The sequence below is a fragment of the Primulina tabacum genome, chromosome 17 (assembly GCF_025594145.1).
Source record: "Primulina tabacum isolate GXHZ01 chromosome 17, ASM2559414v2, whole genome shotgun sequence".
Lineage (NCBI taxonomy): Eukaryota > Viridiplantae > Streptophyta > Magnoliopsida > Lamiales > Gesneriaceae > Primulina > Primulina tabacum.
Window position 1 is genome coordinate 28,415,747 of NC_134566.1, and position 25,119 is coordinate 28,440,865.

The 25,119-nt window shown below is 33.4% G+C and overlaps 2 protein-coding genes across 4 annotated transcripts; one reads left to right on the forward strand and one right to left on the reverse strand.

Moving 5' to 3' along the window:
- Positions 1-14,796: 14,796 nt before the first annotated feature.
- Positions 14,797-19,672, forward strand: LOC142530839 (phosphate transporter PHO1 homolog 9-like). 2 transcript variants are annotated; one of them, XM_075636696.1, is made up of 13 exons: positions 14,797-15,453; positions 15,532-15,835; positions 15,921-15,969; positions 16,041-16,112; positions 16,187-16,316; positions 16,452-16,572; positions 16,657-16,915; positions 17,049-17,153; positions 17,229-17,273; positions 17,382-17,531; positions 17,623-17,901; positions 18,023-18,162; positions 18,342-19,672. In XM_075636696.1, the coding sequence occupies exons 1-13, from the start codon at positions 14,919-14,921 to the stop codon at positions 18,433-18,435; spliced, it is 2,283 nt and encodes a 760-aa protein (XP_075492811.1). In that variant the 5' UTR covers positions 14,797-14,918; the 3' UTR covers positions 18,436-19,672. The 2 variants fall into 2 exon arrangements, with proteins under 2 accessions (XP_075492811.1, XP_075492809.1); XM_075636694.1 differs by having other exon boundaries at positions 18,023-19,672.
- On the reverse strand, positions 19,292-24,184 carry LOC142530840 (phosphate transporter PHO1 homolog 9-like). Of its 2 annotated transcripts, none has more exons than XM_075636698.1 (13): positions 23,557-24,184; positions 22,450-22,720; positions 22,317-22,365; positions 22,157-22,228; positions 21,956-22,085; positions 21,690-21,810; positions 21,306-21,564; positions 21,067-21,171; positions 20,937-20,981; positions 20,658-20,807; positions 20,302-20,580; positions 20,039-20,178; positions 19,292-19,940 (listed from the first exon to the last, which is right to left on the reverse strand). In XM_075636698.1, exons 1-13 carry the CDS (start codon positions 24,092-24,094, stop codon positions 19,865-19,867), a joined length of 2,235 nt encoding a protein of 744 aa, XP_075492813.1. In that variant the 5' UTR covers positions 24,095-24,184; the 3' UTR covers positions 19,292-19,864. The 2 variants fall into 2 exon arrangements, with proteins under 2 accessions (XP_075492813.1, XP_075492812.1); XM_075636697.1 differs by having other exon boundaries at positions 19,292-19,669; positions 23,557-24,183.
- Between the last annotated feature and the right edge of the window lie 935 nt (positions 24,185-25,119).

Here is a 25,119-nt window from a genome sequence, read left to right on the forward strand (position 1 = left end):
GAAGATGGCTGAACAAAATCACCATCTTGATCTGCTGGTGGTACACTAGAAGATGTAGGAACAATTGATTGAATGACTTCTTCCACTGAAGCCAGTTCATGAACTGATAGCAAAGATAAAGATGGAGTAGGCTGCTTCGTCGTTGCAGGAGTACTGGGAACTTGAGCTTCTGGTGAAGCTGGGTCCGATCCTCAACTGTCTGATCATGAGAAAATTCCAGAAAAAAGCTTACAAGATACTGAGTTGACTTTCCAAAAGCCTGTTCTTGAGTGTGAATTAGCTCATGTATCTGTCTCAATTTCGCAGTCAGAATGTCGATAACCTGTTTGTCTTGAGCAGCAGTGGGAATCATTGGATCAAAATTTGATTCGAGGGTTTTCGAAACTAATGTCAACTTTTGACATTTCAGTTGCTCAAGGACGTAACTTCGTAGACGCATGGCATCGATTACATTCTCTGTCTTTGTCAGTTCAAATACTCTCTCCTCAGCTTGCATCATTTTTTCGATAAGCTCCTTTCGTCTTGAAGTAGGAGAACGGATGAAAAACTCAAACTTTATGCCATTCATCAAAGAAATTTAAGTCTTCTCTAGCAGAATCTTCGATCTCTGTCAAGTGAAGTTCAATACCAGTTAGGACCAATGACTTGGCTCCATGAGATTTTGGGTCTTCAGTTAGCTTCCCTTTGCCTTTATCAGAAGATGAAGTAGGCAGTACTGGTCGGAAAGCAGAGGATCCTGAAGCAGGTTCTCAAATAACAACCCCAGAGGTGGGTCTAAATGTTGATGCAGTGGTTGATGCCGTAGCAGTAGAAGTTGTAGATGGTCGATCGACAACTTCTGGTACAGATGAAGTGGCTTTAGGAAACACTTGTCGCAATGGAACAATGTCCACGTCGACAGCATCAACTGTTTTCTTGATGCAGAGAACAGTGCGAGGCTTCTTCGTCTTGCTGATCCCAGAAGATATGAATTTTGAAACAGGAGCAGTAGACTCCTCAGAAACGGTTTTATCAGAACCGGTGGTGATGACCACCCTTTTTCTCTTAATTTTCTTTTGAGGTGCCATAGCCTCAGCTTGAGCATCTCCTTCTTCCTTTTTCATCGAAATAAATTCAGCCACAGTTGGCTTTGGTCGAAGAGCAAGCACGTTGTCAGCGTCTGTCATAGTGACATAAGAAGCATCATGTTCAGTGGTGAACGAAAAACCAGCATCCTTCAACATCTGGTTAATTTGAACGGCAAAACCAGAACTCTTCCTGGTGATCATTTCTTTAATTATTCGAAACAAGAAACGACTCCAATCCATCTTAATCCCTGAAGTGATAACAACCATCACTTGAACTTTTTCTTTGGTCAGCTTATCAAACGTACCGGCCTTGACCAACAATGCCTTTGCGACAATGTCAGCAAGCACTTGATATTCTATTTTCAGAAGTTTCTTGAAGCAAGATGGAAACACTTCTTCTCCAGAAGCTGAGAAAGTGCAGAGAGCAACTGACATCTCCTGTTTAGAAATATCATAAAGTTCAGAGATACCTGAGCAAGGAAGGAAGAAGGTTGATCCCAAAAGTGCGGCATCAATGGAGATAGATGCATCTCCCCGAGAATATACAATTTTTCCGTAAAATTCCAGAAGAGCAGTTTTATAAATTACAGCAGGTGCTTCTAAAAATCTTCTGAGTCCCGATTTTTCAATGGTTTGAAACATCTGTAGGAGATTTTTATCCTTGATGGTAAGGACAGATGTGAAGTTAACCTGGTAAGCATTCAGGATGTAAGCTCTAGCCATTTTGTTTCCTGTAAAGAAAGTAGCTTCGAAGTAGATTGCGAGAGTGTGATTACGAGAGAAAGCAGTAGTTAGAGAGTAAGATTCTGGAAACGTAAAAAGTGACAAGTAAAAACAAGAACGGTTAATATACAAGAGAATGTACAGCCGTCAATGTAAACACAAGAACACGTGTCAATGTGTCTACGGTTGCGTATTTGAAAATTTTAGAACGTGTCAGATTGACCAATGATTTAAAATTTTGAAATTTAGTGAAAAGAGCGGGCTGTCCTAGCGGTTACTAAAACAATCAGAAGGAGGTTTGTCGTTTTATGATAACTTCTGCTGGAAGTTTCAAAGTACTAGAATATATGAGCACTTTGATAAAACCAGTAGACTCGCTGTTTTATCGAAAAGACAAACCATCCTTTCAGTTTTTGACAGGGTAAAAATGTCAGACTGAAAAAGACGATACTGTTCCCCCTCGATTAATGCAACTAATAAATTCAAAGATATGATATTTGAGGATAAGAGGGATGAATCTTGGTATTCGAGTAACCAGATCGCCGTCTCTTCAGCTTCCCGTGATTCTATATAAATACATGCATGTTCACAAACTAAATCATTCAATCTTTTTATCTAACCAATACATATGATAGGTGCAAATGATCTCTCGGAGTCTTCTCCAGAGTCAGAATCAGCAGAGGAATTCCAAAGACTACTTCCAGCCTCTCGTAAGCAGATGTTTGAAGACATCCTTTTCCAATACATTAGTGCTGACAAGACCCAAGCTTACTAGAGTCTTACAAGACCCAAGCTTGCTGGAATCTTTTCGAAAAAGACCATCTTTTTCCTGCTGAAGTACTTTGCAAATAAGAAAAGTACTTCAAGCTGCTGATTTTCAACAAATGTAGTAGATAAACTCAATGTAATGCTCCTGGTTTTATGAATGAAAAATAATTTTATTTTGGCATATTCTGTTTATCTACTGCTTTCATTGAATGAATGATGAAATAGTTTGAGTAAGAAAAACTCAGTCTTGTAAATCAGTAGATGCTTCGGCTGACTTGAGGTTATTCAATTTCTTCACCATTAATTGTAACATGTGTATAAATAAAACAACAACAGGCGACATGCTAACATGATTTCACAATATCAGATTCAAGTAATTCCGAATCTTGCAGTAGTACGCATGTCTTTTTATCCTTCTGCAGAGTTACCACAAAGTTGATAAAATAAATCAGATGATGTCATAAAATCAAGTTAACTCAATTAAACCCAGTATGTTTCGAAAATAAGAAAACTTATTTTCAGGCAGAGGTTTAGTACAGATATATGCTGCTTGTAAATCAGTAGAAACATATTCCAGACGAATGTCCTTTTTCTGCACATGATCTCTTATAAAATGATGTCTGATGTCTATGTGCTTCGTTCTGGAATGAAGTACTGGATTCTGCGTGATTGCAATGGCACTGGTATTGTCACAAAAGATAGGTGATTCAGAGGCCTGAATTCCATAGTCTTTAAGTTGTTGCATCCATAGTATTTGAGAGCAGCAGCTTCCAGCAACAAGGTATTCTGCTTCTGCAGTAGACGTAGCTATGGAAGTCTGCTTTTTATTAAACCAGGAGATCAGCCTATCACCAAAGAATTGACAAAAACCACTTGTGCTCTTTCTGTCTAGTTTGCAACCTGCATAATCAGCATCTGAATATCCAATAAGATTGAAAGATGAATCAATGGGATACCATAAGCCGACATTTTGAGTTCCCTTTAAATACTTCAGAATGCGTTTAGCAGCAATATAATGAGATTGCTTCTGCCCAGAAGCGCTGAGAGATGTCTGCATCTGCTAGCATTGTTCTAGCAGCTTCTTTAAGAGTTCTGTTTCTCCTCTCAGCTACTCCGTTTTGTTGAGGCGTTCTGGCAACCGAATATTCATGATGAATTCTCTGCTCATCTAAATACAACTCAAGTATTTTGTTAGTGAACTCAGTACCCCGATCACTTCTGATTTTAGCAATAGAAGAAGATTTTTCATTTTGAATCTTTTTCAGAAGCTTGATCAGGAGGTTACTGGTTTGATCCTTTCCAGCAAGAAATATTACCCAAGTAAATCTAGAGAACTCATCAATAACAACAAGGGTGTATTTCGTTCCCCCTAAGCTCATGATAGGGATTGGACCAAATAAGTCGATATGCAGTAATTCCAAACACCTTGAAGTTGATTTACTGCCTTTGTTCTTGAAGCTGGATCTGACCTGTTTTCCAAGCTGACATGCAGAACAAACATGATTTTTAACAAATTTAATATCGGGCAAACCATCAACTAAATTCACTTTTTGAGATTATTGATTGATTTGAAATTTAGATGATTCAATCTCTTGTGCAAGAGCCAATGCTTATCAGTAAGAGAGGCAACTAAACATGTATGAGCATTAACATGATCTAAGTTCCAAGAAACTCTGTAAGTGTTGCCTTCTCTCTTTCCAGTTAATACGGTGGACTCAGCAGAATCTTTAACTGTACATATGTGCTTCTGAAAAGCTACGGAATACCCATTATCACACAGTTGACTTATGCTAATCAGATTGTAACAAAGATTCTCAACCAGTAGTACGTCATTGATAGTTATGTTACCATGAATAATCTTACCCTTACCCACGGTTTTATCTTTTGAGTTGTCCCCAAACGTTATTTTTGGTCCAGTACAACTCATTATTTCTGATAGTAGATTTTTCTGTCCAGTCATGTGTCTGGAACATCCACTGTCCAGATACCATGTGGAGCTGCTTACTTTAGCTTTCTTCATCTGTTCCTGCAAACACCAATTTTAGTATCTGGTACCCAATCTACTTGGGTCCAAGCTTTATTAGTCCCTCAGGAACCCATGTTTGTACAATTTTTGGTGATTTTGTACTTTGGGTATTCATAGAGGTGTGTGCAGCAGAGGTTCTGTTATTTCTAACAATATGCATCTTAGAATGTTGTTCTTCCCTTCTGTTCCTGTTGTCTGGCCTATATCTCTTCTGAACAGGTCTAGAATTATAGTACTGGTAGTTTTTAACCTTCATAGGGGGTTGTCTTCCTGAGTTGAATCCTCTACTGGATCCAGAACTCTGGTCAACTCTTCCCTTAGGTTCAACATAACCCAGACCATAATGCTTTCTTTTGTCCATCTGATTTACATTTCTTTCAACTTGAACAGTCGATACTTCCGGTTCATATGCCACACTGGATTTGACAAAGTGAATGAATTTCCCTTTACCTTTCTCCAGTTCTGGTTTAATACTGGTTTCAGAAGTGCTTTCATTATTGCTGAATCCGAGACCACTTCTGTCACCGGATTGCTTCTGCAATTCTTGCATCTTTTCTAATGAAACAGAAGACTTATTCCAAGCATTTACCAGAACAGACAGCTTCTGATTCTCAGATTTCATTGTCTGGTAATCTGCTTTTACTCTTTCATTCTCGGTTTTCAACTTACTCATCTCCATTTCAAATCATCGCAGCTATTCTCTTGCAAGCAAGTGAATTTACTGACTTGATTTCTTAAGTTTAGATTTTCAATCTTAACTTCCTCGAATGATTGAGAAAGTCTTGAGTACTCCCCTACCATGTCATGCAATGCTTTAATTAAATCAGTTCGTGTAAATTCGTCAGAGTCGAAATCGAATACCTCTTCAGATGTTGAGTTTGATTCAACATCTGCCATAAGACATTTAATCTCTTCTGCATCACTTTCACTAGAATGACTTTCTGACTCAGATGACTCAGAACTGGAATCCGCCCATTTAGATTTGCTTTCTTCAGCAATCATCGTTTTTCGGTCTTTTCTGAACTTTTTGTCATTCCTTTTGTATTCTTTCTTCTTCTGGTCATCTTTCTTGGGCTTTGGACAGTCAGCAATAAAATGACCAATCTTTCCACAGTTAAAGCATGTCATATCACCAGATGGTGAATCCTTCTTGAAGTTTCGATTAGGGTTTTGGTAGGCTCGGTGATTTTTCTTCATGAGCCTGGAGAAATTTTTCACAAATAAGGACATAGCTTCATTGCTGATCTTTTCAGCAGTCTTTTCAGAAGTACTCTCAGTAATAGTTGCAGGTACTGCTTGTGAGATGCTTGTAGTAGCAGCAGTAGAGGTAATAGCAGTAGTAGCAGCAAGGACCTTGGTTGACAGATTTGTTGAGGGCTCTTCTCCACTTCTCACTTCTAGCTCGAACTCATAGGCCTTCAAATCAGCAAACAAGTCGTGTAACTCTAACTTGTTCAAGTCTTTAGAGACTCTCATGGCCATTGTTTTGACATCTCATTCCTTAGGTAAAGCTCTCATCACTTTGAGTACTATTTCTCTGTTGTTGTGCTCTTTTCCAAGGGCAGTGAGTTCATTAACCAGGCTGCTGAAACGTTCATCGAACTCATTTAGAGTTTCACCGGCCTTCATCTTTAGATTTTCAAACTTCTGCATTGCTACAGACAGTTTATTTTCTTTTGTCTGCTCATTTCCTTCACATATCTAAATGAGTTTTTCCCAGATTTCTTTTGCGGTAAAACACATCTTGATTTTGCTGAAGGTGTTCTTATCAAGAGTTTTATACAGAATGTCCTTCGCAACATTATCAAGATTAGCTTTCTTCTTATCTTCGCCGGTCCATTCGTTTCTTGGTTTTTCAACCATTTGTGGCGCACCATCAGTAACAGCAACAGCTGTATTTGGCTTTAAGATCTTTAATGGTCCATCTGTGATGACATATCACATGTCATCATCCTGCGCTGCAAGGTAAGCTTGCATACGAATCTTCCAATCATCAAAATCTTCTTTTGAGAACATGAGAACTTTGCTAAAATGTGCCATAACTGTTGCAAATTTTCAGAACAAGAGAAACCTGCTCTGATACCACTTGTTGGGGATCAATGTAGAGTTTAGAGGGGGGTGAATAAACTCTTCTCTTTTACTGATAGTTTATGCAAAAGGGTGCTCAAATCCTGTTAGAGATTGTAGTTGTTCTTGTTCAATAGTACGTCCAACAGATCACAATAGAAAGTGCGGAAACTATCTGATGGAGTAAGGTGAAAAACAGTAATAGCAGTAGATAGTATCACAGTAGTTGTTTCTGGAAGTTCGAAGATAAAATCTTCTACGTCTCCCCTTCTTCTGTTTCCAGAAGGTATCATTAAAAGACTTTGGTTTTGTAGTACACACTTGTACACACTCACTTCAGCAGGACTTATCTATTGCCTACTGAAACTCTTAGCAACTCGATACAATAGTTCAATATAGCAATGTTCTGGAAAAGACTATTTTCCAGTTTACAAACTCTTCTACAACAAGATTATGAAGTTTTGCTTGAAGAGATGAAGAAACAGCAGTACAAGATGATCTCCAAAGATCAGATGTAAGATATGATGCGTGTACTGCTTTTTTGCAATTTTGAGCTTTTGAAGATAATGAAAATTTCGCGGTTGCTCAATGTATTGTTGGATAGATAAGAATGATCAGCGTTGTTATCTAAATGGTTTTGATCCATATATATAGGTAACTTGAGTCCAACGTCTATAATCAGAGATTGTCTCATGTCCTCTGATACAGTCAGCTTTATTACCGAAATAGGTTCCTGCATAAGAGCTACAGAACAATCACCCCTATTTTATACTAAAATCGGTGAAGCGTATTAAATGACTTAGTATAGCATTTAATGGTGCAATAAATGCTTGGTACTAGATAAGATAACGGTAACAATTAAGATTGAAACAATCGAGTAGAAAGTCGTTAAGTGCTGATCCAGTAGAACTAAGTTCTGCTAAGCCGTTGAGTATTAGCTAAAATACTGCTTCTGATAGAGCAACTCAAAAGCTACTGTTTTGCATAATCTTCTGGTTGATATTATGGTTTTAATACTTATCACCACAATAAAGTTAAGTCTAACTGCATAAAAAGTAATACTTTTTCATGAATGACCCAAATAAGATATCTGTTTCACAAAATACGACCCGTAAGACCGTCTCACACAAGTTTTTGCCAAATCTTTTATTGGCTTCAATTCCAAAATTAGCTCTCAAAATATATAAATATACGGCATAACTGTTAAACAATTGGTTTGAGTATCTCACATATTATATGACTATTTTATTTGATATTTAAATATGAATCATAGTAGCAATTTAAAAAAAATTAATATCATTTCATCTTCACTCTTGTTCGAGCTGTCTCGACCCATTAACCCAGGGGCGGAGCCACCCTTGGGCTAGGGTGGGCTCCAGCCCCACCTTTTTTTTTTTTTTGAAAAAAAAATTTAGTATTTTAAAATTATAAATTATTTTCAGCCCCATATTAAAAATAGAACAAATTTATCAGTTTTATTCTTTTTTATTTTTTAGTCTCATGTTTAAAAACTAAAAATAAGACAACTCTCATAAATCATAATTCATTACTGTATATTGGTTGGTTTATTATCGTATGTTCTGAAATTATGCGACTTTGAGATAAAAATTTGACGACTCTAAAATTATGTTAAATATTTAGTTGTGATTATTCGAGTTGCAATAATATTGTCTTATGATGTATATGAATGGAGTTTAAATTTTCACCATAAAAATATATTGTTGCATATTTTTAGAATAATAATAAATTTGTTAAAATGTTTGATGATTATTGATGTGCAATTATTGTTGGGCTTGTTTTCTGATTTTTCTATTTATAATAACCGAAAATTGAATAAGTATGAAACTTGAAAAATAATTCTTTGTTGTAAATTTTTGGGAATATTGAATATTTCTAGTTAAATAACTCAGGAAATGAAGAAAATAAGAACTGTCAAATTATTTTTAAACCAAAAGAGTACATATCAACAAATTGAACAAAATATCAGTTTCAACCATAATAATAGACCGAAATGAATTAATTTGAAAATTCGGTTCGGTGTTGAGGTGCAATAATTGTCCCTATTAGGTAGAGCGATCGAACTATGACGTTTGAGCTGCTGTACGATTCAAAATATTTGAGTTGCACCATTATCACCAGCTATAGCTTTTGGTAAATCGACAAGCGTTTGGTCCTACATTTGGTTTATTTGGAAGTTCGGTTTAAATTTTTTAAAAATATAGGTTAGTTCCGTTCAATTTCAATTTTTAATATAAAATTCGGTTAACCTAACAAATTGAACTTTTATAAATAAAATTAATATTATAAAATTTTTTAAAAAGTTTATAAGTATATAAATATTACAATTTCTAATAAAATTTATTGTAGAATAGAACTATACTTAAAAATATTTTTATAATAAATAAAATTTAAATTTATTTAATCTAATTTTTATATTGGACATTTTTTATTTAAAACTTGATTGTTTAAAAAAAATTATAAAATTTCGGTTAATTGTTTTACTGACCGAAATAATTGATTTTTTCGATTTGATTTGTTAGATATTCATAATAAAGTTTGTCGGAAAAAAATTCAGTTAATTCGATTTTAGAAAATTCGATTTGATTTTAATCGAACTTATTACTGTCTAATACATGATGGAGCCAGGCCCATGTACTCATGAATCCTGGCTCCGCCACTGCATTAACCCGCTAAATAATCTATACAAGCATAATGTCCTCTTCAAGAAACCACCTCGGCTTGCCAAATTTTGCGTCGGAATTTTAAGATGTTTTTCAGTAGTTTGAACCATAATGTCCTCTTGTTTGCCATTCTTGAACCATTTGAGAAGCCAAGTCCTTGCCAAATTCCATCTTTTTTCTGCGCCTTCGAAGTGGTCTTTTTGATATTGCTTGATTTGCTTTTATCTCCTAAATCAGTTTTTCGAAAAGTTTCCCAAAACATTTAAAATAAAACCAAACATTAAGTTGATATAGTCCTTATGATTAAATGAGCATTTATCAGAGCATGAATTTGGAAAACTCAAGCATGACAATTTCAATATTTTTTTCATGTAAATATATAAATTATAAATACAAGATTTCTAGTGGACAAGCTTGACAATTTCAATATCAATAAGTCTTTTCGATATTTAAAATAGAATGGAATATATTCCCGTACACAAATGATGATAAATTGGTAAATTTGTACATGAATTATTTATAAATTGACAAATTGGTACATGATCAAGCTAAAAATTTAATTTTACTCTTAACATAAATTGATTTTAAGTTCATTTATCATTATAAATTCAATTAGAAACACACTTTTATTTTTAAAATTATTCAATTTATTTTATTAATTAATTTTTAAATTTATTTAAAAATTATATTTTAAAAATAATTATCTTTTTTTGTCATATTGATAAAAATTAAATAAATAAATATTTTTTGCAAGAGTTCGAATGAATTGTTTTCGAACGATCGAATGAAAAATAATCATCATTTTAGTTTTTCTAAATTTTATATTGATATGTTGGAATTAAGAAATTGTTCAATATGAAAGTCATAGGTCATTAAAAGACAAATCTTTTGGGAAAAAACCGATGGGGTGTGGCGACCAAACTACCTATATGATAACATATGAAAAATATCACACATTCTCGAATTACAAAACTCAAATGCCGAAAGTTTCTGCACTTGATTTAAACATTTCTGGCAAGTTTTCTTGCTTTTCTACTTGTATTTTAAATTAAATTTTGTGGTTATTCGATGGTGCGTAGTGGGCAAAGCACTGATACGACATCACACGAAAAATCTCACTCGTTCACGATCTATAACTTTCATGTTGAACATTTTCTCAAATTCCAATAGATCAGCACCAAAATTTTAAAAAAATAAAATTGTGATTATTTTTGTTGTGGTCTTCCGAAGACAATACCTTCAAACTCTAGTGACAAATATTTATTTATTATATTTTATTTATATAATAAAAAATAGTTGTTTATCTGAGTTGATAATTTCTTATCATAATATAATTTTTATTTAAATATTAATATTTTAAAAATAATAAACTAAATAATCTTGAAAATAAAATTATGTACTTGATTGAATTTATTGATGGTAATTGGACTTAAAAACAATTTAATTTAATGGTAAAATTGATTTTTTTAATCTTGATCATGTACTAGTTTGCCATTTTTAAATAGTTTATGTACCAATTAAACCATTACAATTAATAGTTCATATATCAATTAACCAATTTATCAATGGTTCGTGTACCTAAATAAATTTTACTATTTTAAAATATATAAGACTTTTAAGGTTGCATTTTGTTGGTTGTAATGATTAATAATCATATCAAATCAAATGTTTAGTTGTAATTTTATATATTTATTATTTATCTGATTATCTCGCATTAATTAAATCATTATTTATTTATTTCACACGAATTAAATCATTGAATTTAAATTAAAATATTACCACTTATATCTTTATTATATATATTTATATTGATTAATAATTGAAAATATAATAATATAATTTATCGTCTTATCTCAAATTTTATCAATCAAACCATACATATTATTATTTATTCAATATTATTTAACATCATACTCAAATATTTTAATAATTGCAAGATTTATAATTTAGACAATCTCATCAAACCTCGTTAATCCCAACTAAACGCAACCGTGTACTTGATAATAGTTAAAGTTTATGCAAATTAATGCCATAAAAAAATTCAAATAACTTGGTCAATACATTCTAGTAAATACTTCCTCGTCAAATAGAGCCCGACAATCTAGTAAAGTAAAATAATATAACATAAATTTAAAATCACATAGTTTTGTTGTTACAATTCAAACAAAGAGTGTAAGGCTCATGACAATACACATTTTGGCTTTGGGCCAGCAATAACATCTTTTGTGGTAGTCCATGATTCCTTACTCATAGATCTCCCCAATCTTGATAGTATAGTATGTGTCTCTCTATGTCTCGAACCAAAGAATTCGGTCATACTTGGATCAAAGAAACTTGATACCATTTCTTTAATTCAAGTACTTATGGTCTGGACGAAGTATTGAGTTCGAGATTTGGAGAGATATGTACTCCACTACCAGGAGTGAGGAGTTTTGTGAGTAAGATGTTATGGACTACCATGAAAAATGTGATTACATATCCAAAAATGGTAATGTTATGGCCCTTACGCTCTGTGTGTAACAACACAATAATGTTATTTAAATTTAAGTTGTATTATTTTATTAGATTTTCCGACTGTATTTGATGAGGAAATAATATTTACGAGAATGTGTTGACCCAATTGGAAATCTAGCGAATTGAAATATTTTGAGGATATCTCATAGACTAGTTATCAAAATGAGCAGCAAATAAAACACTTAGAAATAAAACTCAAATTGTTAAAAGTCATATTTCAGGTTGGCTAGACTAGTTCGGATGTTAGCTATACTAATCGTATGTTGTTGGTTGCTGTGTATGTGTCATCCAGCTCAATTTTGTTGCGTCCAAATAACATAGAGAACATTCGAACTAGTCTAGTCGACATGAAATATGACTTGTAGCAAATTGAGCTTTCTTGTTATCTATTTAGTTTGCTAGTCATTTTGATCACCGGTCTATTAGATACCATCAAAATACTTCAACTAGTAAGATTCTCAGCTGGTGCAGATGGTGTTTTTTCAAATTTTATAAAAAGTTAAGATATAAGATGCCTATTTAATTTTTTCAGAAGAAAAATGTAACTTTTTTGTATTTCACAAGGAGGTTTTGTAGGCCCTGACTTGCAATAAAGTCATTATATTCAAATTATGGTTGCAGAAGCATACACAAACCTTTAATATTAAAAAGATAACAAAAATATGATTTCTACGGAAGAGTCACAGTCTTGCCAACTCAACAGTTTCTATTTTTCCCAATTTCCATCTTATATGGAGTCCTGAAACCCTGTTGCTGAAATTTACAATAAACAGAAAAAAAATAGAGGTGAAGTCTTTTGGGAACTAGATGAGAGAATAAATTGAGCTTATGGTAGTTAACAAATCAAAATATAACATCAGTCATTAATTCAATATGAAATGACATGTATAAGTAATATTTTATTTATAATTTTTCATATATTTTTATGTGTTTAATATAATATAAATTTATTTAATTATTTAGATTAATTTTTAGGTTATTTATAATAATTTTCTAAAATCATTTTATGATATAATATAATTTTAATTAATTAATTAGATTAATTTTAGATTATTTATAATAATTTTCTTGAATCATTTTTCTCTCGAATATATATATATATATATTAAAAAATCTAATCTTTAATTAATTTATTTATTTTGATTTTATTAATCTAAATAGTTTTACTTTATACTTTTATTGAATACTCTTTATTCCATTTAAATTTTATTTTAGAAGCGTATTTTATGTATTTTTAATATTCAATATAAGTTTATTTAAAATTTTATGTGGAGGGTAATAAATTTCATTTTATTTACTTAATGTATTGTTATTATTTTTATTCAAATAGTTTAATTAAATTTTGATCAAACACCTCAAAATTTTGGAGTGTTATAGCTTTTGTAAAAAAAATAATAATAATAAGAACATAAAAAAAAAATGAAAAACCCAATAAATGTTCAGAATTGCGAAATTTAAATTACAATTCCCGTTGAAGTGTAGCATAACTCACAATATGACAAAGGCCGTTCCTCACAGCAGAGAGTGCTATGCATTATTAAAAAAAAAATTATTTTTTAAAAAAATTGATATTTTATATTTTAATTAATTCAAAATCAATATTATATTTTTTATATTAAAATATGTGATTAATAATCCAATTTAAAGTTATAATTTTATTTTTGGTTGCATATATATATTGTGGGGGGTAAAATGACGTCTCTCTTATTAAATTTTCTTTTATAATTTTTTCAATTCTTTTTTTTTTTAAATTTTAGTAAAAATTTAATTTTTTTTATTACAAATATGTGATTCCGAACGAACAAGAAAAAACAATGGTATATTCAATTTTTTTTAATATTATAGTTCTTTTAAAAAAACTATTTTCTTCCTTTTTATCTTGTTAATTTTTTATTTAGAAGTTAAAATTTTATTAATCACATATTTGTAACAAAAATAATAATCTTGTTGGCGTTTTCATATTCTAATTCTTTTGAAAAACTATTTTCACCTTTTTTGCATTGTTAATTTTTCTCATTCTTTTTTAATGTTTTAAATACAAAAAATATTTTTTCCTTTCTTAGAGATTTAAGAAATAATCCAATTTTGAAAAAAATATAAAAAAAAATTAAAAAAGACTAAGCGTTTGAACAAGAAAAATTATACAAGATAATTTTCTTTTTATATCATGTCAATTTTTTGGTATTATTCTTAATTGTTCGATATGTTCAACTTTTTTAAATTTTTTGTACATTTTTTAAATTGGATTATTTCTTATATCTCTAAAAAATATAAATATATTTCTTGTATTTAGACGTTAATTTTATTTTTGTTATAAATATGTGATTAATAAATTTTAACTTCTAAAATAATAATTAACAAGATAAAAAAAGGAGAAAATAATTTTTTTAAAAAAAACTATAATATTTAAAAAAAAACTGAATGTACCGTCGTTTTTTCTTGTTCGTTCGGAATCACATATTTGTAACAAAAAAAATAAATTTTTATTAACATTTAAAAAAAAAAGAGTTGAAAAAATTATAAAAGAAACGTAATAAGAGAGACGTCATTTTACCACCACAATATATATATGTAACCAAAAATAAAATTGTAACTTTAAATTGAATTATTAATCACATGTTATAATATAAAAAATATAATTTTGATTTTAAAATAATTAAAATATAAAAATACTAATTTAAAAAAAAAAAAAATTTGCTAATGTATAGCAACCTCTGCTGTGGGAACCCACAGCAAAATGGTTCTCCAGACGATCTTGATCCAATCAAAACACATGAGTTGACCAACTACTAAAAATAATAGTTCTTGGGATTCGTTCAATGGAGGCAAGGAACACATTAACACAAGCACATGCAAACAAATAGTAAAATACAACTCAACGATAACTTGTATGTTACATCAAGATCTATCAAAAATATTATTGAAATCGTCGAGTTTGAGATATCCAAATTCCATGCTTGAAAAATATGTCCTCCTAATCTCCATTCAGCCCAAAAAAACAGCAATCCAAAGTGCATTTCCCAACACATTTCAAGAAAATCAAGAGAGACTCGCTTTCGATGCCAAGATAGGATGAAATTTGGCAAGGAATTAGCTTCCCAAATGGTGCAAGAGTGGCGAGAAGCATACATGGACTACAAACATCTCAAGAAACTGCTGAAAAACATCTTGAAATCCCGAGAGAAAAATGCATTACTATCTTCGGTAAGCCGATGTGGTTTCTCGAAGAGGAACTCGACCTTGTACAGATCATTCAGCGGGTTAACGGGTCGAGACAACTGCGCGATAAAGAGCGAAGGTGAAGTCATATTAGTGAACCAAGTGCAGCCTGGAAGTTCGGAGAATGATTGGTTTTATCAGACAATTTTCTTGAAGTCATCAGAAGATGGTGGAGAAGAGGAGAGTCATTTCTTTAAGATTCTTGATGATGAATACAATAAAGTACTGAGATTTTATAAGCAAAAGTTCAAAGAAGTGATACTACGGGCAGAGGAGTTGAGCAAGCAGATGGATAAACTTATTTCTTTAAGGATTGAAGTGTATAAACCTTTGATGGAACAAAATATGAATCATCAAGAAGTCGAGTCATCGGATCCGGAACCTGAAGGTAAACGCAATATGGATTTTCAGGGTACAAAATTGTAAGTGGGTTCAGATTAAAATTGATTACGTTTCTTACATGTAGAAGGTCCAGCCATAAATATAGTCCAAGAACTTGGGAGGAGCTCGGAAAATGCTTCTGAAGAGACACCAAAGAGTGATGATAGAGGCCAGGACAGTACTTTGTGGCCAGCGTCTTTATCATCTTTGGATCATGTAAAGATCAATATTGAAGCAAATGGTCCCCTTACGACATTAAAAAAGGTGATCAAAAGTATTAAAAAGTCGGACATTACATTCAGAGTTGAGGACCTAAGACGAGCGGAGGAAAAACTGAGACGGGCTTTCGTCGAATACTACCAACAGCTCGGACTCCTGAAAAGATATCGGTGATGCTTCTTTCACCTTGAAAAAGTATTGCAAAAATTGCTGTAGACAGGTGTTGAGCTAACATATTTCATTACAATGCGACAGTTCCACGAATATGTCGGCATTCTCCAAGATTATGAAGAAGTATGACAAGGTACGACAGTTCACAGTAACTAGTTTCTCAAGTGGCACTCGGGGTCTCATTAGTGGAGTGGTTTACTGCAGATCACTTCAAGAAAAGCTTCAAGTTCTTATTTACATATGATTGATAAATCCTATCTCGGAAGCTCTGACGAGGTATGTGTCCGAGCTATCCTTATTGGCAAAATAAAAGACACAATTTTGGCCTTACTTTCCTCTCTTTCCAGCAGGTTAACAAGCTCATCGAAAGAGTAGAGGCCACATTCGTTAAGCACTTCTCGAATGGAAATAGAAGAAAAGGGGTGAAACTTTTAAAGCCTAGAAATAAAATGGAGAGGCACAGAACATCATATCTTCTAGGTAAGCTGGCGGGGAAGGAAATGACCATAGTTCTTGAAAGAAGAAAAAAAATGCCAACAGTCTCTATGTTTTATTTCAAACTCTTTCGGAAAATTTAGGTGAACTTAGTTTAGCAAACTACTCGTCATCTCGTAGGTATATTAACTGGCTGCTCAGTAGCACTGGTTGTCGGTATTATTGTCGCAGTACATGCTAGGGGACTTATTCGACACGATGGAGGAGAGCAGTATATGAACAATATATTTCCTCTTTACAGGTACTAATTTTTTTAGTTCTAATAGATAATTGAATGGATAAGTTGAGATAATGAAAAACTCAATCCATGACTTTATCCATGTAGCTTGTTCGGATTCATTTTCCTACACATGCTCATGTATGGGGTGAACACATACCTCTGGAGGCGATTCCGAGTGAACTACACCTTCATTTTCGGATTTAGATCGGGTGCAGAATTGGGATTCAGAGAAATCTTTCTCCTTGCTTCCGCTTTTTCAGTACTCACTTTGGTAGCTGTGCTTTCAAATTTGGACATGGAAATGGATCCAAGAACTCAACGTTTTCAAACATTAACAGAACTTGTTCCAGCAGGCCTAGTCATGGTATGTTAAAAGCTGTTCTTTCCCCCTTCGTAAAGTATTAGCATATCACCATTTCCTCACAAAAATTTCTACTCAGATTCTTATAAACGTGTAATCTGTCGATAAATATTAATACTTGGAAATTAATATCCAGGTCTTACTTTTCATAACTTTCTGTCCATTCAACATTATATACCGCTCAAGTCGATTCTTTCTCATCCGATGCGCATGGCATTGTCTATTCGCTCCTATTTATAAGGTATACAGATTCAGCAATGGAACAAAATATAGTAAGAAACAATCATCATCATTTCTCTTCTGGCTGCCTTTGTAGGTTACCTTCTCAGATATCTTCTTGGCAGACCAACTAACAAGCCAGGTTCATATTTCATTTCCATCATAATTGTATAGCTAATTTGCTAGTGGCTATGATTTTGTCTGTGTTCAGCCAATAATCAACGATGTAATTTATTTTCATGCATTTCAGGTTCAGGCTTTCAGAAGTTTGCAATTTTACATTTGCTACTATGGATGGGGTGACTTCAAAAGGAGATCAAACCGGTGCCTTGAAAGCAAAGTATATGAAATTCTTTACATTGTTGTAGCGATTATTCCATTTTGGTCACGAGTTCTGCAGGTCAGTCTTTGCTTAAATGGACATGATTTTTTGTTCAGTCTCATCTGTTCAAAAATAATGTTACAATTCTTGGTTGTTTAATCAAATTTAGTGCCTACGCTGCTTGTTTGAGGAGAAGGATCTCAAGCAAGGAATCAATAGCCTAAAATATTTATCAACAGTAGTGGCACTTGTCATCAGGACAATATATGGTTTCAGGAGAGGAACATTTTGGAAAATCATGGCAGCGTCAAGTTCGGGAGTCACCACGGTTTTTAACACATACTGGGACATTGTCATGGATTGGGGACTTTTACAAAAAACAGCAAGAAATTCATGGCTGAGAGACAAACTTTTGATATCAAACAGGGCTGTCTACTTCGTGGCCATCGTGAGTACTGCCAATGGTTTATTTTTTATCTGAGCATAATATGTAGCAGTTGTGAATTTTCATGGATCATGTTTACAAAAAACACTAATAGTTAGAGTTTCTGAAATTACTTGAATTGCAGATAGTGAATATTCTTCTGAGACTTGTATGGATGCAGTTAGTTCTTGATTTCAACGAAGCGCCATTCCTTCACAGGAGAGCCATGATTGCACTTGTCGCATGCCTGGAGATACTTCGTCGTGGCATTTGGAACTTTTTCAGGTTCAATGATACATCCACAACCCTCCCGCTTCAACGAAAAAAATTCGCTTGCATCACATCATGGCCATGGAGCAGTTCAATTATGAAAATGCCTGAGCAGCTAACTCATTGCTTTTAAAAACTAAGGCTTCTTTTTTATTTTCCTTCAATGGCAATGACAGTAACTTTTAAATTGGCAGGTTGGAGAAAGAGCATTTCAACAACGTCGAAAAATATCGAGCCTTCAAGTTATCGCCTTTGCCATTTCACCATGAAGACGAAAATTTTTTGTGACAGATTATACGGTTTATACCACATAACAGGGACATGTGAATAAGAAAGGCCTAAACTTAGTGCTGCTGTACTTGCAACCAACCATAGGATCACGTGCATGCTAGCTGCACATAAATTTCCATGCAGCAAATCAAATATACAAACTTGAAATTGTCCTAAATTACATGATATAAAAAAGAATTATTATTGAAGCCATTATATATTTTTTGCATGTCAAATTATCTCCTATTGCTGAAAAATAATTTGTAAGTCAAGACTTACAAGCAGTTGAATCATTTTCTTGAAAAAACGCAGAGATTCATTTTTAATGAAAATTTAATGCGCGAATTGACTTAAAGTTAGGGGTAAGCAACAACTAAATCAAATCAAGGGAACAAACCAAATTTATAGTTCATATTAGTTTTTGATCATTCACGACATGAATCGGTTTTAAATGGAAAAGAAAATTTTGTTTTAGTTTATAGCTTTGGATAAAAAAATTTCTAATCCATACTAAACCAAACCGATTTTATAAATATAAAACAATAAAACAGGCTTCATCGAATGCTTGATTAATTTTTTTAATTTTTGGAAGATTAATTTATTATAATTGATTTTTTTTCTTTCTCAAATTTATGTCTTTCTCTTTACTATTCTATAAGAGACATTTCTTGAGATAGGAGATAACGTATGATTTTGAATTTTCTGTAAAAAGCTAAATAATTTTGAGGATTTATATACTTTATGCTAAATTTGTTTCTTGAAATGTATTTGCATTGCGTGATGTTCGGGACTTCGGGTTGTTTAAAAGTATGGCGAAAGAACGATGGAGTTGTTTTGTCTGCCTTCAACTGATCCTGTTGTACATGAGCCACCCTTCATGAAACATAAGAACTTTATATGATTAAGATTTCAGGGCTCCAAGACCCCCCAAGCTCCTATAACATACTGAGGCTTCAAAAAGTTTACATAATTTAATTTAGGACAACTGCAAGTATACTTGATGCGCTGTATAAAATTATGTGCAGCTGCAGCAGATGCACAAAAGCTTCATCAGACTGTGTTCTCACCAGTTGTTGCAAGTAAGGCAGCGTTCAGGTTTGTGCCTTTCCTGCTCTATCATATGTGTGCAATTTATATTCATTGATGTTGAATAATCTGTCATAAGGACTTTTCATCTTCATAGTAAAATGGCAAAGGAGTTGACTTGTAGGCTCGATATTTTTCAATGTTGTTGAAGTGCTCGTTCTCCAACCTGCCAATTCAAAAGTTAGTGCCAACGCCATCAAAATATAGAAGTCTTGATTTTCAAAAGCACTTGAACGGCTGATTTTCTCTGTTCTAGAGCAGTAAATCAACAGATATAGGCTCCATTTCTTGGTTTCTGCTGCGGATCAGATGTTTTTCAGAATTGAACTGGACACACTGTTTCATATCCGTGATGTAGTTTTCAAGTTCTTAAGTTTAACTTGTCTACGGACATGGTGTCACTATTTTTTTTCCCATTCTTCTTCATAGTCGTCGTTCTACAGCCAAAAACTGTTAAAAAGAGGGGGGCAAGCAGAAAGATAGGAAACTATATTTAATGCTATAATACAGGATGCTGATGGGTTCATTATCATACCTGAAAAAGTTCCAAATGCCACGACGAAGTATCTCCAGGCAGCCGACAAGTGCAATCATCGCTCTCCTATGGATGAACGGCGCTTCATCAATATCAAGAACTAACTGCATCCATACAAGTCTCAGGAGAATATTCAGCACCTACAATTCCAAGTCAATTGGACAAATATAATTACAGTTGGTGTCTCTGGTAAACATATTTCATGAAAAATCATTAATATTGCAGATTCTGCTGGCACAAAAGAAACCATTGAAAACACTCACTATGGCCACAAAGTAAACAGCCTTGTTTGCTACCAAAAGCTTGTCTCTCAGCCATGGATTTCTTGAATTCTTTTGTAAAAGTCCCCAATCCATGACAATGTCCCAGTATGTACTAAAAATCGTTGTGACTCCAGAACTTGACGCAGCCATGATTTTCCAAAACGTTCCTCTCCTCAAATCATATATTGTCCTAATGACAAGTGCGACTACTGTTGAGAAATATTTCAGGCTGTTGAGTCCTTGCATGATATCCTTTTCCTCAAACATGCGGCGTAGGCACTGATCAATTTTGCAACCAAAAGTTGTAATAATGTTTTGAGAAAGACAAGACTGTGCCAATAGAAGCATTGCCTTACCTGTAGAACTCGTGACCAAAATGGAATAATTGCTACAATAATGTAAAATATTCCATATAATTTGCTTCCAGAGCACTGATTTGATCTCCTTTTGTAGTCACCCCATCCATAGTAGCAGACATAAAACTGCAAACTTCTGATAGCCTGAACCTGAAATGCACGAAATAATATTACCGCCTAAATAATTCAGATAACACAGTCCAAATTAACAGCATGCTATTCGACTGAAAATTTGTCGGTGATAAAGTTATTCTGTTGTACTGGGGATGAAATACTGACCTGGCTTGTCAGCTGGTCGGCCAAGAAAAAATCAGCGAACATGACCTACAAAGGAAGCCAGAAGAAAAATGATGAATTACGAGGTAAAATTTTTCTGTTCATAATCAGTTCAATTCAAGAACCTGTGTACCTTATAAAAGGGAGCAAATACACATCGCCATGCGCACCGAATGAGAAAGAAGCGACTTGAGCGATATATAATGTTGAAAGGACAGAAGGTTATAAGAAGCAAGACCTGGTTGTTAGTATCATAGGATCAATATTTATTGAAAGATGATTCTTTTATAAGAATCTTGTCTAGATATTTATGAGAGGCTACAGTAATATGTTAATACATTAAGAAGGGAGAAAGAGTAGCTATTAACTCACCACGACTAGGCCTGCTGGAACCAGTTCGGTTAATGTTTGAAAATGTTGCGTTCGTGGATCCATTTCCATGTCCAGATTTGAAAGTACAGCCACCAAAGTGAGTACTGAAAGTGCGGAAGCAAGGAGGAAGATTTTTCTGAATCCCAATTCTGTACCAGATTTATATCCAAAAATGAATGGGTAGTTCACCCGGAATTGCCGCCAGAGGTACGTGTTTATCCCATACAGAAACATGTGTAGGAGAATGAATCCGAACAAGCTACACGGATGAAGTCATCGATTTAGTATTTCGTAGTCTTGATTTATCATTTATCAATTCCATTATCAAGGAGATCAAATGAGACATCTTTGCGAATTCAGAGAGTCATTTTATGCACGAATCACCTGTAAAGTGGAAATATATTGTTCATATACTGATCCCTTCCCTCGTGTCTTACAAGCCCCCTCGCCTTTATGGAGACAATAATGTTTGCAACTAGTGCCAGTGAGCAGCCAGCTAACATACCTAGAAGGTGAAAAGAAGTTCACAATAAATTCGCCTTAATTTTCAAAAAACTTCACTATGCTATCAGAGAGAATGATGACGTTTTCTTGTTCATTCTCTTTTCTTTCTCCAGAATGTATAGCCTCCTCCATCCACGTAAGCTTACCGAGAAAAAAAGTTGTTCTGTGCCTCTCTATTTTATTCGTAGGCTTTAAAAGTTTCATCCCTTTTCTCCTATTTTCATTTGAAAAGTGCTTAATGAACGTGGCCTCTACTCTATCAACGAGTTTGTTAACCTGCAGTACATATGGGAAAATAAGGCCAAAGTTGTGGTTTCTTGACAATAAAGCACGTCTCGGACACAAACCTCATCAGAGCTGCCAAGATATGAGGCACCAACCATCTGTAAATAGGATTTTGATGCATTTCTAGAAGTGATCTGCAGGAAAATAACTCGAATTGAGACCTCAAGTGAGTTAAATGCAATGATAGAAAACATTTTCCTGATTGATTTTGAATCATCACACCTTGTCATATTTCTTCATAATCTTGGATAACGCCAATATATTTGAGAAGCTGCCAGCATTTTAATGAAACAAGTTAGTTCAACAACTGCCTATATCAAGTTATCCAATAAAATTTTCAAGCAAGATGCATAACCGGTATCTTTTTAGGAGTTCAAGCTGTTGATGGAATTCGATGAAGGCCCGTCGCAATTTGTCCTTCGCTCGTCTCACCTCTTCCATGCTGAATGTAAGGTCTGATTTTGTTGCACTCATGATAACACTTCTTACTGTCGTAACAGGACAATCTGGTTCAATATTGATCTTTACATGAGCCAGAGATGATAAAGATCCAACATTGGTTCGATCCTCAGAAGCCCCTACAGGGCTCGTCCCAGCTTCTTGGATTACATCCATTGGTGGTGCATCTTCAATAGTGAAAGACACGGGATTAACATTTTATTAAAATTTTATTATTTCATTCAATCCAATTGCCTATGAAGTGTCCAGAAACGCTCGGTGCAGACTTGTACTAAACATAAAGGACTAATAACAGAGGGTGATACGACACTCATACTGCGTCGTCCAAAAAACATATTGTAAAACTTGAACCGATGAGCACAAGGATGCATTTTAAGGTTTATAATTCAAAATAAGTAAGAATCAAATAGGATATGGGAAAAACAAGTTTTGCAAAAACAAGAAATTTTTTTTAAAAATGAATTCGGGCTCGAAGTTTTTGAATTCGATTGGTGGAATAAAAACCTCAACCAATGCTTATAAAGCTTCTTCAATACCAAATTCAATCTATCTTATACTAAAACTAAAGTAGCGTTTGCAACAACTTATTTAACTTGCTTTTAAACTTTTATCCAATTAAATGTTTGGAAATCATACTTAGAAGTGGGAAGCAATTATAATAAGCTCTTACAGAAATAAGCTCTTACAAAACTCCCAACACTACCAAAGCATCATTTTTATTCTGAATCCATTTTTTCTAACACAACCATTTATAATTTCCTTCCTAAAAAACACGAAAAATGACCAACAACTTCCAACATATTCAGCCATTTGTTTTCTGGAGCGCTATTTCCTCAAGAAAGCAAATGTTCGAAAACTTGCTCTATCCTGCCAGACCACACAAAGACACAAAAATACTAAGTACCATTTCCATTCTGAACCCATTTTTACTCACACAATCACATTTAATTTCCCACCTTATAAAACACGAAAAATGACAAATAAATTTCCACATTATATTTACCTTCATGTACCAGATCTGACGGCTCAACTTCTTGATGATTCCCACTTGGTTCCATCAAAGGTTTCTGCACTTTAATCCTCAAAGCAACAAGTGTATCCATCTGTTTGCTCAACTCCTCCGCCCTCAGTATCACTTCCTTAACTTTTTCCTTGTAAAATCTCAACACCTTATTGAATTCTTCATCAAGATCCTTAAAGAAATGGCTTTCTTTTTCACCGCCATCTTCTGAGGACTTCAAGAAAATTGTCTGATAAAAAAAACCATCATTCTCCGAGCTTCCTGGCTGCACCTGGTTCACAAATATAACTTCATCTTCATTCTTTATCACGCAGTTCTCGCCACCCGTTAACCCGCTGAAAGATCTGTACAACGTTAATGTCCTCTTGAACAAACCACCTTGCCTTGCCGAGGATGTTAGCGCGTCTTGCTGTCGGGATTTTTGGACGTCTTTCAGCAGTTTCTTGAGATGTTTGTAGTCTATGTATGCTTCCTGCCATTCTTGCACCATTTGCGAAGCCAATTCCTGGCCAAACTTCATCTTTTTTCCGCGCCGAGGAAGTGAATGTTTCTTGATTTCCTTGGAATGTGTTGGAGAAGGATGATTTGCTACCGGTTTCCTTTTATTTAAATAGAAACAAACATTAATACCTCGTTTTAATTTTATATATTCGCAAAATACAATTTTATAAATTTTTATATTTAAACCAATATTACCAATACTATTATTATTTTCAACTTTCCGTTTTTATTATTAGAGATTTATTTAATTATATTTGAATTAGGTATAAAATTTATCATATCTCACTCCCAATATCACCGGCATAATTTGGTTAATAAGATTTACCAACTATCACAACATTTACAAAAATTCATATAAGAATGTTTCACAGATCAATTTAATGAAACAAATCTCTTATCCGATTCGACTCATAAAAATATATTATTTTTATGTCAAAAGTATTGTTTTGTACTGCAAATATGAATCGGATTTGTGACTCACATATATAAATATGTTATATCATCTCAATCACGTATAATTAGTATTAACAATAAAAGTTTTTTTTAAAAAAATAACAATGATTAAAAAAATAACAATAAAATATGTTTTTTTTTAAAAAATAACAATAAAATATGTTTTTTTTTTCCTTTATATCCTAAAATTTAATTTTTCAAAACACTTAAATTGATTTAAAAAATAACAATAAAATATGTTTTTTTTCCCTTTATATCCCAATATTTAATTTTTCAAAACACTTAAAATAAACAAAACCCAGTAGTTAGGCATGATGGAAAAAAGAAAGTTGTTGCCAGTTTAGCGATAGAAAAGATATATCAATAGTCAAAATAAGTGGTGGATTTGGCTTTTTCGATGATGAGTAGCTCTCTTGTGAGATGGTCTCACGAATCTTTATCTTTGAGACGGGTCAAACCTACCGATATTCACAATAAAAATTAATATTCTTAGCATAAAAAGTAATACTTTTTCATGGATGATCCAAATAAGAGATATGTCTCACAAAGTACGACCAATGAGACCGTCTCACACAAGTTTTTGCCTTCGAT